Source organism: Papio anubis, chromosome 17, assembly GCF_008728515.1.
Source record: "Papio anubis isolate 15944 chromosome 17, Panubis1.0, whole genome shotgun sequence".
Taxonomy (NCBI): Eukaryota; Metazoa; Chordata; class Mammalia; order Primates; family Cercopithecidae; genus Papio; species Papio anubis.
In genome coordinates, this window is record NC_044992.1 from 22,144,887 (window position 1) to 22,163,401 (window position 18,515).

Genomic DNA, 18,515 nt, shown 5'->3' on the forward strand with positions numbered 1-18,515 from the left:
AGAGGGACACTCACCCGCATGGCCTGGCCCGGAGCAGCCCAGAGCAAGGAGACTCCGCTCTGATGCTGCTCTGGCTCTGTTAGCAGCTCAAAATAGCACAGGCTCTGGCCCCGCCCAGTTCCCGCCCTCTCCCCAGCCCCTCCCGTCCAGAGCTGCCCAGCCCCGGTTGGAGCCAGTAGCCCGGAGGACTGCGGGTATCAGGTATGCCAGGAGGGAGACGGTGATACAGCAGTGTGTGTGGAAGGGAAGGAGAAGGCTCTTAGGGTAAAGCCATTGGGGTGGGCGGCAGGCAGTGTTGGGGGGTTAGGGCAAGGACAGGGAGGGTGAGACTTGTCTATGGACACACACCCCAGCTCCGGGACAGCTGGGCTGATATGGCTCCTAAAAATAGCAGAGGAATTTGAGACCTGCAGCCCCCGGCCCCACAGGCCAAACTTGAGACAAGCACATGCGCACTCACATACATGTACACGTATACACACACACCAGCATGCACAAACATTCAATCAACCCAGTGTTCTTGAGAACACCCAAATCATAGGCCTACCCTAGCCATCTAATTACTGCGGCAGAGGCCAAGACAGCCACTAACGTCACATCCAAGACAACACACGGGGCCCACTGCACACTGTGCCCAAACAGCAGCCGCACACAGTCCTGTAAGGTCTGGCAAGAGCAGAGACCCACACGGGCAGGCCCACTTACTGCCCCACTGCCATCAGTACACAGGGGATATGCAGAGAATCAATAGTACTCTCTACGTTTACATCCCTCTCCCCTCCACACATGCCAGGGACTGCACAGGCAGAGAGGAGGGTGGGGTGGGCCTCAGCCCTGCAGACAGAGGAAGTCATGGGTGTCTGGCCAATGAGCGACGGCTGCCTGTGAAAAGCCAGTGTTTCTTGTGAAGAGAAATCCTGGCCTGGTTCTCCAGTTAGCACCATGGGATGCTTAGACCAGGACTAGGGACCCGCTGAGAGGCTGAAATGGGAGCTGGAGAACAGAATGGGAAGGGGCCAAAAGACAGGGAGTGCAAGTCTCAGAAGCTGTCAGCTCTGCAGAAAAAAGGAAACAGTCCTCTTCCTTCCCTCTTCCTCTTCAGGGAAAAAAAAAAAAAAAAAGGTGGGGGTGGTGCTAGGAAGCCCTGGTACAGAATCACCTCCTAACCAGTCTGGCATACACCCCATGATTCTTGCCCCTGGCCAGCTCTAAGGGCCATTGGTTCTATAAATTGTCTGACTTTCTCCATGAAAAGATTGGTAAGCACTGCCAGAGAGGACGGAAACCCAGCTCTGCCTCCTACCTGCCATGCACTGTCCAAGTCTCACTGTCATATAGTCACATATACAGACTCTTAGGACATGGTGCTGTGCTTGTGTCCTGCTCTCTAGGGAATGGGATGTCTCCCCAGGGGAAGCATCTGGCCCTTCTGAAGCACATGCAGTGTCGCAGGTCTTCCCATCTCCAGTGGCTACTTAGAACAATGGTGCCAGCCTCAGCTGCTCACTGAAATCCACTGGGGAACTTGAAAAAAATACCGATGCCTGGAGCCCACCCTTTCCCTCTCAGTTTCTGACATAATTGGTCTGGGAGGGGGAGCCTGGGCATTGGGATTTTTTTTTTTTTTTTGAGACTGAGTCTTGCTCTGTCCCCCAGGCTGGAGTGCAGTGGCGCGATCTCGCCTCACCACAAGCTCCGCCTCCCGGGTTCACGCCATTCTCCTGCCTCAGCCTCCCGAGTAGCTGGGACTACAGGCGCCCACCACCATGCCCGGCTAATTTTTTGTATTTTTAGTAGAGACGAGGTTTCACCGTGTTAGCCAGGATGGTCTCAATCTCCTGACCTTGTGATCCTCCTGCCTCAGCCTCCCAAAGTGCTGGGATTACAGGCGTGAACCACTGCGCCCGGCCGGGCACTGGGATTTTTTATGGATAAAAGCTCCCCAGGTGATTCTTACATGCAGCCAAGGCTGAGAACTGCAAGACTCTAAGGCCAGCATAAGGCCTAGCACAGAAATGTCCATTTGTTAAATGAATGAGTGAATGAATGAATGACTTAGCTGCGTGAACATAGACAGGTGACTTAAATTTCCCTTATCTGTAAAATGAGGATTACACCTGTACTGACTCTTACCCAACCAGTCTGAGACTGGTACATAATGTATGTGAAAGGGCTTTGGTTCTCCAAGTTCTCAGGCCAGCAGTGTGGCCATCCCCTGGGGACTTGTTGGAAATGCAAATTCCAGGAACCTGACCCAGACCTGCTGAACCAAGAACTCTGGATATGGGGTGCAGCATCTGTGTTTTAACTAGGCTTCCAGGTGATGCTGAGGCACATTAAAGTCTGAGAGGCACGGCTTGAAAGGAATGATTCACAGCATACCATGGTTAGGAGTGTGACCTCCAGGGCCACATGGCCCGGTTTAATCTTGGCTCTTCCACGTAGTAAACTACACAACTTGACCTCTCTGTGTTTCAACTTCTTTTCATTTGTATTTTATTTTTTGAAATAGAGTCTCACTCTCTCTGTCGGCTGGAGCACAGTGGCTCCATCTGGCTTACTGCAACCTCCGCCTCCCAGGTTCAAGCGATTCTTGTGCCTCAGGCTCCTGTGTAGCTGGGATTACAGGCATGCGCCACCGCACCCAGCTAATTTTTGTATTTTTAGTGGAGACGGGGTTTCACCATTTTGGCCAGGCTGACCTTGAACTCCTGACAGCAAGTGATCCGCCAGCCTCGGCCTCCCAAAGTGCTGGGATTACAGGTTTGAGTCACCATGCCCAGCCTCTGTGCTTCTATTTCTTTATTTATAAAATGGGAAAATAACAGCACCTACCACGAGGGGTTAATACATGGGTTAAAAGAATTAGTACATACATAGCTCTGAGAACAGCGCCCAGCACATTCATTTTCAATACTTAAAACAAAACAAAACAAAATAAAAAAACAGGGTCTTGCTCTTTTGCCCAGGCTGGAGTGCAGCAGCACTATCTTGGCTCCCTGAAATCTCCATCTCCTGGGCTCAGCCCATCCTCCCACCTCAGCCTTCCTAGTAGCTGGGATCACAGGCATGCACCACCATGTAAGTTTTATATATATATTTTTTGTACAGATGGGGCCTCCCTATGTTGCCCAGGCTGGTCTCAGACTCCTGCGCTCAAGCAATCAACCTGCCTCGGCCTCCCAAAGTGCTGGGATTATAGGCGTGAGACACCATATTTGGCCTTAATACATTTTAACTATTATTATCTACCTATGATCATAAGCTGGGGAAAAAATGAGGCATTGTAAGCAAAATTTCCAGGTAACTGGAGCCTACCCTTTTTAAGGGATAAAAGATTTAAGTCATTTTCTAAGTTCTATACTATTTATAATCCTAAAAATAACCAACATATATACCCTGTTTCCTTAAGTACAACACCTCTAATTCATCTCAAAGATCTCAAACTCTGAGCTTTCCTTCTTGAACCCAATCCATTTCTGCTCCATCCTGTACTGAAGGGCACGCCATCTCCACCATGATGACTCCTGACTTCCTGGCCTGGCTATAGAAGCCTGGCTTCTGCCCCACCAATGCCCCAGCCTCTCTCCAAGGGCACCAGCCCCTCTTAGGCACCACCATGCTGAAGCCTTGCATATGCCTATATTAGGAAGGCCAGGCGCCCTTTGTGGCCATATGTCTGCTTTTTAATTCTTTTGTCCCCGACCTCATTAGGCCATCAGCTGTCACTCGCCTGTCAGTGTGCCTGTCTCCACTCCTCCACTCAGCTTCACATGCAACCACAGCTAGTCCCTCTGCTGCCCAAAGCATGGTGCAATCTCAGGGCACGGTCTGTTTCTTCGATGAGTCTAACTGATGGCTCCAGAGGTCATGTGGGCACTCCCATAGCCAGCCAGGCCACCCCAACCCCCTCAGCTTGCCTCCAAGGACAGTCAGAAGCTATAATCTGGCCCCTCCTCAGACTTGACTTTTACTTTTCTAGTCTCTTCTCCCTCTTCCCAGCCAGCCTGGCTCTCCCTCATTTGCCTGCCCTTGTCACCACCAGAGCCATTCCTTATGAATGTGACTCTACCTTGACTGACCCTCTGCATCTCTCCAGGCCCATCTCAACTCCCACCTTCTTTATGAAGCCTTCCCTGAAACCCAAGACCCACCTGGCAATGCAAAGAACGTGGACTCGGCAGCCAGACACACCTGGGTCTGAATCCCAGCCTCTTTCTTGCTGCCTGACCTAAGGGAAAGTTACTTGACTTCTTAGAGTTTCTACTTTTTTGGCTTTAAAATAGTATGATATCCACCTTATGAGGCTGTTGTAAGAATAGAACAGGCAGTACATGTAAAGCAACTGACATGAGGCCTGGCAAATTATACTTATTAAATTATTAATATCATTATTATCATAAACCATAGCACTCACTGTCTACACCTCAACACATTACATACATATGGTTCTTGGTTATACTCAATATGGTGCTCTATTACATACAGTGGAGTCACACACTATATGGGGTTTGATTCCAAAGTCAGTATGTAAGGCAAAAATAAAAATATGGTCTAAAACTCCTGAAAATCCCTTAAACTGCTCACAAAGTACAGTACACATGATTTTGAGTATGCCATTTGATATAATATCGCTGCAGGAAAGCATAATAGTCATGTACAGCATATAGTAAAAACACACAAAACATAATTTTTATAATTTTAGGCTACAGTAATATAGTTTCTTATATAAGCATATAGTTGAATTTATTGAAGTTTACTGTCCACGTGCCATGACTATACAGCATAACTAATGTTCTGAATGATAATCAATTCGTGTTGAATGTTTAAGCCTGCTCTCCCTGGAGAGCTAGGACTATTTCCTACTTCCTTTATATCCCATCCCGTTCCCCAGCACTAGGCACACAACAGGCGTTCCACGAAAATCCATATGGATTTAACCAACTGATCTGAATGGTGCATGCACAATAAGCGGGCTGGAATACAGTGGGGAACAAGGGGATCTCCATGTGTGGTGACAACTTCAACTGCTCTATTCTCCCACATTGGTGGTGTGGGTGAGTGCAAGGTCTTTGGCTCTGTTTCAGGCACTTGACCAGGCAGAGTAGCTAAGCAGAGCTGGGGGCAGGCCAGACAGGAGGCTCTGAGGGCTGGAGGAAGTCGTTCACTTATTCAACTAGCTGTGAACTGTAATACCTCAAGGTGAACACTGTGGGGAGGCACCGTGCCTGCTTCTTTTTCAGCTTCCCCACCACAGACTGAGCTTCCTGAGGCAGAGGTTGTGTGTTGCTCATTGCTCTATCCCCGGCACTCACCTAGCACTGGGCCCTGCTCAGAGACAATACGAGGCACATTTGAGTGACTCAGTGAAAGATGATTTAGTTATTGTTTTCAACTAAATATTTCCTGATTTTAAAAAATGTACAGACCAGCAGAGGAAATAACAAATGTACCCCAATAATTAAAATTCAAGTCAGAATGTGCTCAGTGCTCCAACAGGGACATCAATGTTCCAGTTAGGGAATTAGGCAGACAGCTTACAGACAGCTTGGAGCTAGGCCAGTGAAAGAGAGAAATGTTATAATGTGGTAATGAGGTAGGAAGGGAATTCCAGGGTGAAAAAGTAGTGTAAGAAAAGGCAAAAAGGGGCCAGGCAGGCGTGGTGGCTCACGCCAATAACCTCAGCACTTTGGGAGGCCGAGGCGGGCGGATCACCTGAGGTCAGGAGTTCGAGACCAGCCTGGCCAACATGGTGAAACCCCATCTCTACTAAAAATACAAAAATTAGCCGGGCGTGGTGGCATGTGCCTGTAATCCCAGCTACTTGGGAGGCTGAGGCAGGAGAATCACTTGAACCCGGGAGGCAGAGGTTGCAGTGAGCTGAGACTGCGCCACTGCACTCCAGCCTGGGCGACAGAGAGAGACTCTGTCTCAAAAAAATAAAATAAAATAAAATAAAATAAAATAAAATAAAAGGCAAAGAGGTGGAAAAGCATGAGTTATGGACAGTAAGTCTGGAAGAAATGTATGACACATATAGGAAACCAAGGCGGGATAAAGCTGGGAAGGAAGCTGGGTCTCAAATCAAGCAGGTGTATGCTATAGTGGATGTGTGTTGTTTCTGCTGCCCGCCACCCATTCCTCCATCCTCTGATTATAGCACCCTATTTTCCCCTCTGGGGACCCACTCCAGCACATGACTTGGCCCTGGCCAATAAGAATATCCTCAGGCTATAGGTTCATGGAGGGCATGTGACCTAATCAGTTTCAAGGATACATAATGAAACTCTGGGATTATTCAAAGAGTCACACTTCTCTATCCACACAACTAGAACCTGGGGCTGTGACATTTTGCCATTACTTGTCTGAGGACCAAGCCTGCCTAGAAGATGGGGTGAGAGACAGAAAAGGTCAGGTCTTGGTCACACTGTTAATGTTTCCAGATAAGGCTGAGCCTGTAGCCAGTTCTACTACTGGACTTTTCAGATATTGGTGACAACGCATATCTTTTTAAGCCAGTTGAGCTGGGCTTTCTGTTACTCCCACCTGAAAGAGCTGTACCTGACATGAAAGCAAGGTGGGCAGTCTAAGGAACAAGAAGGCACACACTGAGCACTAGCCATGGCCAGGCACAGGGCTACTCGTTTTCCTCTCAAAACCCTGCAAGCTAATGAAAAGGGGAATTGTGGAATGGGGAAACGGGGTTTACAGAGGTTAAATAATTGCCTGTGATCACACAGATTGTGACCGGCCAGGTGATTTGAACTCAGGTTGTTCAGATTCCAGAGCCCAGCTCCTTACACACCACCACCTGCCTGGAAAACAATGGGAGGCATAACAAGTTTCTGGAGAGTGATGGGGCATGATTTAACCTGTGACTTAAGAATGCTGAGCAGGTCAGGCATGGTGGCTTATTCCTGTAATCCCAGCACTTTGGAAGGCCGAGGAGGGCAGACTGCTTGAGCTCAGGAGTTCAAGACCAGCCTGGGCAACATGGCAAAATCCCATCTCTACAAAAAACACAAAAATTAGCTGGGTGTGGTGGTGGCATGCCTGTGGTCCCAGCTACTTGGGAGGCTGAAGTGGGAAGATCACCTGAGCCCGGGGAAGGTCAAGGCTGCAGTGAGTCATGATCACACCACTGCACTCCAGCCTGGGTGACAGAGTGAGAGACCCTGCCTAAAAAAAAGAAAAAAAAAAAAAATGCTGAGCTAACAGGATGCAAGAGGAGGAGAAAGGAGGCTGGAAGGTGAAAGAACATTAGAAAGTTAAGGTAGCCAGGCATTGTGGCTCATACCTGGAATCCCAAAACTTTGGAAGGCAGAGGCAGGAGGATCACTTCAGACCAGGAGTTCAAGACCAGCCTGGGAAACACAGAGAGACCCGCCTACAGAAAATTTAAAAATTAGCCAGGCGTGGTGGCATGCAACTGTAGTCTTAGCTACTTGGGAGGCTGAGGTGGGAGGATCAATCACTTGAGCCCTGGAGTTCAAGGTTACAGGTTACAGTGAGCTATGACCATGCCACTGCACTCCAGCCTGGGTGGCCAAAAAAAAAGGAAGTCAAGGTAAAAGGGATACCAAATGAGAGGTAAGAAGGGTCTGCCTAGGATTCTGGCAGTTGATAGGGAAGAGAGGCTGATCCAAGAGAAAAATAAGTTGGACTTGGTGACTATTTGGGGAAGGATGGGAAATGGGCACGAGCGGGTGTGGGTGGAGATTGAGAAAAGGAAGGAAAGATACCAAGGTTTCAAGCTTGGGAAGATGTATTTTGTTAGGATATATCTCACTGTTAAGATATATCTTAACAAAATATATCTTAACAAAAGAATACTTCTCTGACCCCATTTGTCCCTCTAGTTCCCCTGTAAATCAAAACTCCTGAAAAAAAAGAAAAAGTCTACAAACACTGTTGCCATAAATGAGTACGAATTATATGATCCTTGTATTACAAATTTGTGGTATGTAAAGTGTCAGTAACAGAATTCTTTATTTAGGGAGCTGGGGAGAGTCCTGTTTAAAGCACTCAGAGCGCAGGGCCAGGAGGGCCTGGAGCACTTGCTTTTGGGGTGGGAGGGCCCAGCCACTAGGGTGGCAGGTGCATTTCCTGGATGACCACTTCAGAGGTCCTCAGCACCAGCCCTAGGGCCAGTACTAGAGTCTACACTGTCTCAAAGAAAATGCCAGCGCAGGAGTCCCTTCCCTTTCTTGGGAGGAATTATCCTTTATTCCTTTGTGTGTGTGTGTGTGTGTAACAAAATGTCATCTCGTATGAAACAGCAGTGTTAGGAGACAGCGATTGGTATTGAGGTGACAAGATTTTTAGTGAAATTCTACCGGGTGCCGAAGGCCAGTGGATTCTGAAGGGGTAGAGGGCAGACTCCCTTTAAGAAGCCTAGGGATGGTCTCAGAGAGGAGGAGGGCTGAGAGGAAACCTGGAGTGGCCAACGGTGCATGCCCAGGGCCAGCGCAGCCACTCAGCACCCTACGCACGGATCAAGGTCTGTGAGGCCCGAGTCAGCCCCAGGCCCCGGGCCACACTTCCTGGATTTGCCCACCGGCCAGCCGGAGCCTGGGCGGGGCCAAGGGGGTGGGGCCAGGCCCAGCACATGCGCCTGGAGTTCCGGAAGCTCCGCCCTGCAGCGCCGCTGGCGCCCGGCAGAGGGTGGCAGCCACCTTTTCATCTACCCTCCCGCTTTGCTAGGGCCGCGGGCTTTCACCTCCGCCTGGCCGGCCTCCGGGCCCCGCCCCCAGGAGGCGTCCCCCGGGAGCTCAGGCCCGAGGGGTCAGCGGTGGCAAGATGGCCTCTCGCCGTCCCCAGGATGCGTAGGGCAAAAAGAGGCAGGGATGAGCTCGGCGCCCACTTTGTTTTTATCACCGCTCTATCCCTAACCTAAAACAGTTCCTACATTTAGCACGCATTCAGTAGATGCTTACTGATGGAATAAATGAATGAATACATGAATGCAAGGTCAAAAGACGCCAGGAAGGCCTTGAGTCTGTTCTAGAGAGGGGCCCAGGACAAGCAATCAGGAAGATCAGTGGGTTTGGGATGGCGAGCCACAAATCACTGCCCCAGAGGTGGTCGTTGAGTCTTGGGGCTCTGGCACTCCCCCCAGCCCCTACACCCATCCAGTCCCTGCATTGGCACACCCATCGGTTTGCTCAGAGCCATGTACCACCACACCTTTTTGGGCACAGAGCCCAAGTACGGACGCCTGGGCTTGTCCTCTCTGCCAAGACCCAGAGTCAATCCCCAAAGACTAGGCAGGCATATGCGGCAAACTGCAGGGACCAGCTGACTGGCCCGGCAGCAGGCCTGCTGCTCTCTGAGGTCTCTCAGCTGCTGGGGAGTTTCTCATGGCGGCTGGGGATTTCCAAATTGCCTCTGCTTTGCCAAGCTTCCCCAAGGCCCAAAGCCATGAGCCAGCCTTGAGGATAGTTTCCCAAAATCCTCCACAGCCCTGCCCCACATCTCATCAGGACTTGGGTCACTTCTGGGTCTCCTAAATGTACCACATGCATTATGTTCTCCTCCCCACCCCCTCTGGCAGACACGAGGGAATAAACATAATGAAGCATTGTTCTCTTTTTCATATAAATGACAACTCTTCTCCATTTCCACAGAAGAAAAAAAAAGGAAACCAGCTTAAGGGTCAGTCACAGCAATTTAAATAAAATATCAGTAAGGTCTTCCTGGGTGTGAGATGGAGGCCTGTGGTGCTTATTCTCAAAGTCAGAGAAGTTCCTCTAGACAAGCCTCTGGTTCCTCCTAACACTGGACATCCAACAAATATTTGAGAATATGTGTGTTCACCTCTGAAGCCCCTATTGGGCCTGTTTCTAGAACCCTTTGAAGTAAAAATAAAGTGCAAACCCTATGTCCATAGAAACAGGAAGAAGCAAAAGCTTCTACCTTGCATACCAATCCACCACCTCCGCGCTCACTGCCTGGGCCAAATCCACTGGGGCATGTGAGCACCTGTGTGTTACAAAGCTGGGCAGAAGACATGCTTGGCGAGGAAAGGAAGCGCTGCCCCAGTTGTGGTGGCACACAGCCAGGGACCTGCTGGCCCTGGGGCATCAGGATTCCAGAGCTGGTGAGGTGTAGAAATTGCCTGAGAGGACAGATCTTCCTTCCTGAGAGGAAGGGAAATGCCACCATCCCCTGCCTCACCAGGGGAACTCTGAAAGAGGAAATAACTTCAAGAACACCCAACTGTTTCTTTCTGGGAGCTGTTTAGAGCCGTACTGTCCAATATGGTAGCTACTAGCCATGAGTGGCTATTCAAATTGAAGTTGGCCGGGTGTGATGGCTCATGCCCATAATCCCAACATTTTGGGAGGTCTAGGCAGCAAGATCGCTTGAGGCAGAAGTTCAAGACCAGCCTGGGCAACATAGTGAGACCCCATCTCTAAAAAAAAAATTTTTTTTAATTAGCCAGGTGTGGTCCCAGCTACTTGGGAGGGGGAAGTGGGAGGTGGGAGGATCACTTAAGCCCAAGAGCTTGCTGCAGTAAACTGTGATGGTGCCACTGCACTCTAGCCTGGGCGACAGAGCAAGACCCTGTCTCAAAAAAAATTCCAGTTAAATGGAAACAATGAGGATACTTCTGAACAAATTAAAAATCAAATAAAATTTAAGGTGCAGTACCTACTAAGTTGGACGGCACTACAGACCATTTCCATCCTTGCAAAATGTTCTGTTGGGCAGGTCTGGTCTAGAGGTTCCCTTTCAATGTGTCCTGGTCCCTCTACCAATGCCTCCTTCAGGTGATGCCCCTGCCCACCTGCTGTTTTCTCCCTTCCTCATCCCAGTGTCTGCTTAGACTCCTATCCCCACATGCCTTGCCTTGTTCCCTAGGCCTCCAAAAGAGGTGGAGGAGGGGACTGTAGTCACAATTTAATACCCAGCTGGGAGCAGAAGCAAGGCTGAATGGAAACCTGCCCCCACCCCAAGGCGTCCCAGGCCTGGGAGAAAGCCCCTCAGTGCCCTGCACAATCGCACAATCATTCCTTGTTTCTGCATTCTCTGGGCCAAGCCAAGTAAGACATCTGGAATGCAGTGGCCTGAGGGCTTCCCCAAGCCACCGGCTGCAGGACTTATCTGATGTTAGTACTCCTATAGAGACAGAAGTCCCAATAGAATCCTGAACTTTCAACAGCAAATAAGGCCAATGAAGCCTCATCCAGGGCATGCCAGGATTTCTGCCATAAAGCAATGAGGCCCATTAACTGGACACCTTCCTGTATCACTGGCTAGATGAAGCAAAGGAGGAGTAGGAAGGGGAGGACACAGTGGAGAATGGACTCTGGACATACCTGATACATTGGAGAGGAGGCTTAGAGAAGCCCCCTAGCCCGGCATCCACAGACGAGCAAAGGAACAGAGTGGCGGGTCTGACCACTGTTGCGTTCCATCACAGGGACTTCACTGGAGAGGTTTTGCTGTAGTAAAAATTACAAGTGGGAGAGTCTGGGGACACTCATATGTGTGGTGGTAGGAGCAGAGAACAGACCCTGGAACTGGCAGGTCAGGACTGTCTTTCTGTTCTATGCATCAATTCCTGCTTAGTCCTAATCTAAATGGGCTGTCAGGAGCAAGACAGGTGTGAATAAACAAAATAAGTTGTAGAAAGACCAAAAAGTAGGGTAAGTTTGTTCAAATGGAAAACAAATGGGTAGAAAGACACCTAGTATTCCAGAGGTCTTGCCATCAGCTAAGAATCTGATTGGAGGGAGTCACAGAGAAAGCAGCCCAATTTTAAAAACTGGAATCAAACTTCAGAGCAGATTGGAAACTCAGGCCAAAGCAATCACTTGCTAAGATTACTGTGAAGCCCTGAGTAAGCTTGGGCCTCTTCCCCATCTCTACCTGAAAGGTACTTTGGGCAAAAGCATCAGCGTGAGGACAAGAATAAAGAATAGAGCAGAGCTGAGTCATTAACAGTAACAGCACTTGTGACATTACTGTGGGTACCAAGCTACCAGGCACCCGTGCTTCCTGATGTACCAGAGACAGATTAATTATGACGATGATAATGTTTACTTTTTTTTTTAAAAAACAGGATCTCATTCTGTCACTCAGGTTGGAGTACGGTGGTGTGATCATGGCTCACTGCAGCCTTAAATTCCTGGGCTCAAGCTATCCTCCTGTTTCAGCCTCCCAAGTAGCTAGGACGGGCATGCACCACCACACTCGGCTAATATTTTCACTCTTTGTACAAAGTCTCACTATCTTTCCCAGGCTGGTCTTGAACTCCTAGCCTCAAGAGATCCTCCCACTTCAGCCTCCCAAAGCACTGGGATTACAGGTATGAACCACTGTGCCTGGCCAGTGCTCACTGACTCTAGGCACTATTTTGAGGCACTGCTCTAAGTGGTTTATATGTATTGATTCATTTAATCCTCAAGACAACCTTACAAGGAAAGTACTATTATTTTGTGTTTGCTTGTTTGTTTGAGACAGGATCTTGCTCTGACACCCAGGATGGAGTGCAGTGGTTCAATCATGGCTCACTGCAGCAAACTCCTGGGCTCAAGCGATCCTCTCACCTCAGCCACCTGAGTAACTGGGACTACAGGCACACACCACCATGCCCAGCTAATTTTTGTATTTTTAATAGAGATGGGGTCTCACCATGTTGCCTGGGCTTGTCTCACTATGTTGCCCAGGCTAGTCGAATTCCTGGGCTCAAGCGATCCTCCTACCTCCCAAAGTGTTGGGGTTACAGGCATGAACCACCACACTGGACTAAAACTACTATGATTATTCTCATTTTATAAATGAGGAAAATGGGCTGGGCGCGGTGGCTCAAGCCTGTAATCCCAGCACTTTGGGAGGCCGAGACGGGCGGATCACGAGGTCAGGAGATCGAGACCATCCCAACATGGGCTAACACGGTGAAACCCCGTCTCCACTAAAAAATACAAAAAACTAGCCGGGCGAGGTGGCGGGCGCCTGTAGTCCCAGCTACTCGGGAGGCTGAGGCAGGAGAATGGCGTGAACCTGGGAGGCGGAGCTTGCAGTGAGCTGAGATTCGGCCACTGCACTCCAGCCTGGGCGACAGAGCGAGACTCCGTCTCAAAAAAAAATAAAATAAAATAAAATAAATAAATAAATAAATAAATAAATGAGGAAAATGAGGCACAGAGGAATTAAATAATTTGCCCAAGATCACTCAGCCAGTAGGCAGCATGGCCAGGATTCAGACCCAGGCAGTCTGGCTCTAGAGGCCAAGCTGTAGCCAGTACTTAGCACTGTGTTAACAACACCTTCGTAACCACACGCAACTCCTGACCTGTGGGCCCTTGCCTGGGGCCCTCACTCTCCTCCTCTATTCTCCCCAGATGAGCTGAAAGCAGTTCCTGCAGCCAAAACTAGCCCTTCCAAGCAACTTCATATTTGACAAACATCTGTTTCTACAGCAACAATAAGAGCTGCAGTTTAGGGATTTTGAAGAAAATGGGTGGGACAAAGGGTAGAGGACCCTTTATAGGATGGGTCCCTCTTTCAGAGGCACAGAAGAGAGACCTCAAAATCAGTCATCAAAGGAAGACAAGCGGTCTGGGTAGAAACCCAAAGCCCTGATTAAAGCAGGAAAACTGTTTCCCCTACCCCAGAGACAAAGTCCTCTGGCGTGAAGCCAGCTGCTTTCCCCTTGACAGAGAAGGTAAGGGCTAGAAGCAAATGGCAGAAACTGGAGGGGTCTGGGAGAAAAGGACAACCCATTCTACATTCTGCAGAGAGAGTGTGTGTGTGAGAGAGACAGAGTGTGTGTGTGAGAGACAGAGAGAGTATGTGCGCATGTGTATGTGGCGCCTGGGCCATTCCTAAGCTGGGTGTCCTGCCACAGAGCCCAGTTCTGTGGTTCTCTTCCCAGGCTGAGGTTAGGTGACAATGGGTGGAGGCAGGAGTGATTAGGCAGCGCCAGGAGAGGTGTGTAGACAGGCCTTGGTGTGACCGCACAGGGTGACTCGCCTCCCTCGAGGGAGGGCAAGGGCATTTGGGGTGAGGTGGTCAGGCTGGTACCCCTAGGAGAAGGCTTCATTCCTGCCTGTCCCTCACCTCATCTAAGCAAGAAACCCCTTTTATTGTTCAGAAATCCTGAGGCCAGAATCTCAGGCTGCCAGGGCAATCGGGGCTCTGCCAGGCAAAGCCAAGTGCTAAGGGGAACAGGGATGTTTGCTGGCCACCGATTCTGGGAAGACAGGCCACAGCAGTCTCCCCAGGCTTCTCAGGCAGGGGGCCCAGTTTCCCTCTTGCCTCTGTTGATCTTGAGGCATGGCCAAGTGAGTGGGGACTCGACCCACCCTGTGCCCATGTCCTTTAGGGAACCTAGGTGCCTGCTGAGAGGAGGCAGGACTGTGCCAGGCTCAGCACATGCTGGGTTCCCCCCGTGCCTGAAGTGCCAGGCACACTAGCTCCCACAGCCTGGACAGCTCTGGGGAGGGCAAGGCAGAAGATGCCAGCCCAGCCAGGGAGGAAATCTTTTACTGCTTTGAGCCCAGTGCTTCTACAGTCAGCTCCACAACCAAAGCAGTCCGCACATGAGGGAGGGGCAGGGGCAGAAGGCAGGGCCCCCAGCAGGAAGAACTAACCACACAAGCAGATGGTATTAGACCCTTTCCCTCGCCATGTCCCTGGAAGGTTCTACTGGAATCTCCAGATACTTTCCCCTTGATGTGTTGGGGCCAGGCATGAAACTGGGTTTCACGGAGAGTCATGACAGTCTCATGCTGCCTGACGGTGCTGTCACTGCTTGGCCTCTAGCCCATGCCACCCAGGGCTGAGATCAAACTTCCTGCAGATGTCTTCTGTCCTTGCAGAAGCATAGGCCCTGTCATCACAGGGGTGCCATCTTCAGCCTTTCTTCTCCACAGAACCAGGCTCAGGGGCTGACACAGAGCAGTGTTCATCAAGGTGTCCTGACATCCCACCCTGATTGCACCAAGGCTCTGGGGACATCCACATCTCACCTTTCCTATAGCGCAGAGCCCTGCCTCCTCCCCACCACACATGCAGCCCTCTTCTGCCCCAGGGCCGGGGCAGCCTCAGTCCTGCTGCCAGAGAAGAGCTCCCTGGGAGGAACCTGCCATGCTGTATGGACCCTGCTTGCCCCAGGGCCTGGCAGTGAGAGGAGCTGGGGAGGGAGGGAGGAAGTGAGTCAGCTCCTTGCAGAAATGGGAGTGGGAGGGAGCAGCCAGCAGAAATGAGATCAGAGGGCAAAGGGCACAGGAGCCGGAAAGGTCACTAAGAGAGGGGACCAGGCCCCGAAGGTGTTGTGGGACCCACAGGGGAGCAGACAGATACAGGTGACGAATTCGGCAGGGCCACCTCCAGCCGAGGCCAGAGAACCCGCGTCCAGAGGCCTTGCCCCACCTGAGGATGGAATCCGAGGCGGCTCCCCTCCCTGACTCATGTTCACACCAGAGGTAGCAAGGCCTTGTGGGACATGGCCAGCCTTGTTCTCTCCTCACAGAGGTGGAGTCTCTGGGCTCCAAGGCCTCCCACTCCCTCTCCTGAGCACTACAGCTCCAGAAGCCCAGGTTCCCCCTGACCTGGCCTAGTAGGGACATGCTAAGGTCCTACAGATAAGTCACCTAGGCCAGTCAGAGTGGGAAGGTTCCAGGAGCCAAAACTGTCTCCCAGAGGGGATGGGAGCCGAGCCTGGGCCCCAGGAGCAGAGCAACTGGGGCTGCCTTAGCACCCACTCTCCCCTCCCTGGTAGGGACATGTGGGAGCTGTCCCCAGGCTCCAGCTGGAATCCATTGCTGTGATTGGGCAAGATCCTTGCTGTGAAAATTCCCAGCCTGCTGACATTCCAGCATGAAGGCAGTTCAGGGAGAGCAGCAGAAGGGAAGAGGAAGCCCCACCGGGCCACATTCCAGCCCCTCAGAGACCTGCAGCCAGTGAGACAGGCACATTCCTCCAAGGTCTGGGCCAGACACTGCATAGCCCCCATGTAACCCTGAATCTTCTTCTCACCCAAGCCTGGCACCTTCATGCGGGCTCCTGTGTGGGGGCAGGAAGCAGCCTGTCCCCAGGACCCCCCTTCCCAGGCTCCTGCTCCTGGATGCCCACAGAGCTGCCTCTCCTCCAGTCCTGTGAGAGATGCCAGGCCCCAGGCATGCAAGAAACAGTCCGTGGGTGGAGACGGGACACGCTAAGGTTCTAGAGACCAGTCACCAAGGCCAGTTGGAGCAAGAGGGGTCCAGGAACCAAAACTGAGCTAAAGTTTTGGTTCTGGTCTGGAAGACCGAACAGAATTAGTTCCTGATTACAGAACCATCTTCTTTCCTTCAACAAATATCCTTTGCCCTTGTGCAGTGCTCCAGCACTGGAGAAGGAATAAGATAACTCAGTAATTACCATCTTGTGAATGCTATGAGAAGGCTGGGGTGCTGCCAGGGTGGGAACTTGACATGGTCTGGGAGGATCAGGTGCAAGTGACATTCAAACTGAAGCCAATGCGTAGAAGTGTACAAGCGTGGGCACGGAAAGGGGCTACAGAAAAAATGAACAGCAGAGCTCAAGGGTAAACGCCAGTGAGAAGCCTGCATTGCCCCCACCCCTGCCAGGCTCTCCGCCAGGCTGTGCTCTGCCACTGTTTTTCCACAACACACAGAGGAAACAACAGCATGGCCTCGAGCAACACGGCGAGCCTGCTCTTGGTCAGAGGTGACACTGCAGGGATCCGGTCACCCCAAGTGCTATGGAGATCGGCACCAGCATGCCAGTATAGGCCAAAAAGGTGAGAGGGGCAACGTCCCAGACTCCCAGATCTAGCATATGGCCCTCCACTCCTGGGGACCACATCAAATGCTGCCAAGGCAGGTGCCACTTCTCTTCTTAAGGCATCCCTCTGCCACCCTTCCCTCTCCCAGCTCCCACAAGATTGAATCCTGCCTGCTGCCACTTGGGCTCACTTCCTCTGGCTAACCCTCAGGAGACACTGAGAGCAACGGTCACACCCTTCTGCAGCACACCACCGCAGCTCAAGAGAGGCCTGTCACTCCTGGCTTCCCTTCTGGAAGGATGACAAGGAGGTGAAGAGGCTTTTAGTGACAGGGCAGCAGGAGTCAGAAGGTCTGAGCTGGGCAGTGGATTTATACGGATATCCGGATACTGCCTTCCTCTCCTCTATACAGCAGATTAGTCAAGAGCTGATGGCCTGAGTTCAAGTCCTGGTGAGTCACTTAATACCTGTGCAACCTTATGCAATTTGCTTAACTTGAACCTCTCAGTAATGCAGTTTCCTCACTTTAAAACAGATTGTTATGATCCCTCCTTCAAAGGGTTGTTGAGAAAAATTAAATAAGTGAATGTATGTAAAACACAGAGAACAGTGCCTAACCTACAGTGAATGTTAGACGTGATCCTCACCTTGCCAGAACTTTTCATGCCCTTCCCCCAAGGCATTCCTGTTCAGCTCAGTTTTTTGTTGTTTTTTTTTTTCTTTCAAGACAGGGTCTTGCTCTGTCTCCCAGGCTGGAGTTGAGTGACATAATCAGTGGCATAATCACAGCTCACTGTAGCCTCAACCTCCCAGGTTCAAGGGATCCTCCCACCTCAGTCATCCAAGTAGCTGGGACTACAGGTATGTGTTACCACCTCCGGCTAATTTTTGTATTTTTTGCAGAGATGGTGTTTTGCCATGTTGCCCAGGCTGGTCTCAAACTCCTAGGCTCAAGCGATCTGCCCACCTCGGCCTCCCAAAATGCTGGGATTATAGATGTGAGCCACTGTGCCCTGCCTCAGCTGAGTCTTACCCAGATCAATTAAACACCACCTAGGGCACGTGTCTGCACTATGCACCATACTGAACGCTACAGATAACACCCGGCGAACACCGGCAAACACCTGACATTCTGCCCTGGCCCAGAGTTTGTGCAAAGCAACCAGGCTGAGTTGCACCAGGGCAGAACGTCATGCCCTGATTCTGGAGAACATATGGCGGGAGATTAAGGGAGTCCGAGGGGTGACCTAGGTCTAAGAAAATACTTTCCCAGGCCGGGCGCGGTGGCTCACGCCTGTAGTCCCAGCACTTTGGGAGGCCGAGGCGGGCGGATCATGAGGTTAGGAGATCGAGACCATCCTGGCTAACACGGTGAAACCCCGTCTCTACTAAAAATGCAAAAAATTAGCCGGGCGTGGCGGCGGGCGCCTGTAGTCCCAGCTACTCGGGAGGCTGAGGCAGGAGAATGGCGTGAACCCTGGAGGCGGAGCTTGCAGTGAGTCGGGATCGCGCCACTGCACTCCAGCCTGGGCAACAGAGCAAGACTCTGTCTCTAAAAAACAAAACACAAGCCAGGTGCAGTGGCTCAAGCCTGTAATCCCAGCACTTTGGGAGGCCAAGACGGGCGGATCACGAGGTCAGGAGATCGAGACCATCCTGGCTAACACGGTGAAACCCCGTCTCTACTAAAAAAATACAAAAAAATAGCCCGGCGAGGTGGTGGGCGCCTGTAGTCCCAGCTACTCGGGAGGCTGAGGCAGGAGAATGGCGTGAACCC

The 18,515-nt window shown here is 51.0% G+C and overlaps 1 protein-coding gene and 1 long non-coding RNA gene across 19 annotated transcripts in view; one reads left to right on the forward strand and one right to left on the reverse strand.

Moving 5' to 3' along the window:
• MYO18A (myosin XVIIIA) overlaps positions 1 to 18,515 on the reverse strand; it is a 106,074-nt gene that overhangs the window by 65,489 nt on the left and 22,070 nt on the right. For 2 of the 17 annotated variants that reach the window (XM_009190004.4, XM_017950465.3), the window contains exon 1: positions 15 to 94. The exons of 13 other annotated variants lie outside the window; for them this stretch is intronic. Coding sequence is in view for 1 of the 4 variants with exons in the window: in XM_021928888.2 (XP_021784580.2) it covers positions 15 to 20 (6 nt within the window). In the remaining 3 variants the exon portion in view is untranslated. Of the gene's footprint in view, positions 1 to 14; positions 118 to 18,515 lie in introns of those variants that run through there. 2 more of the 17 variants (XM_021928888.2, XM_009190001.4) reach the window with 2 other exon arrangements.
• Positions 59 to 18,515, forward strand: part of LOC110741592 — a 24,244-nt gene continuing 5,787 nt past the window's right edge. Inside the window, exons 1-2 of one of the 2 annotated variants that reach the window (XR_004179380.1) lie at positions 59 to 201; positions 16,628 to 17,189. This is a non-coding gene — a long non-coding RNA (uncharacterized LOC110741592). Of the gene's footprint in view, positions 202 to 13,108; positions 17,190 to 18,515 lie in introns of those variants that run through there. The other variant, XR_002518042.2, reaches the window with a different exon arrangement.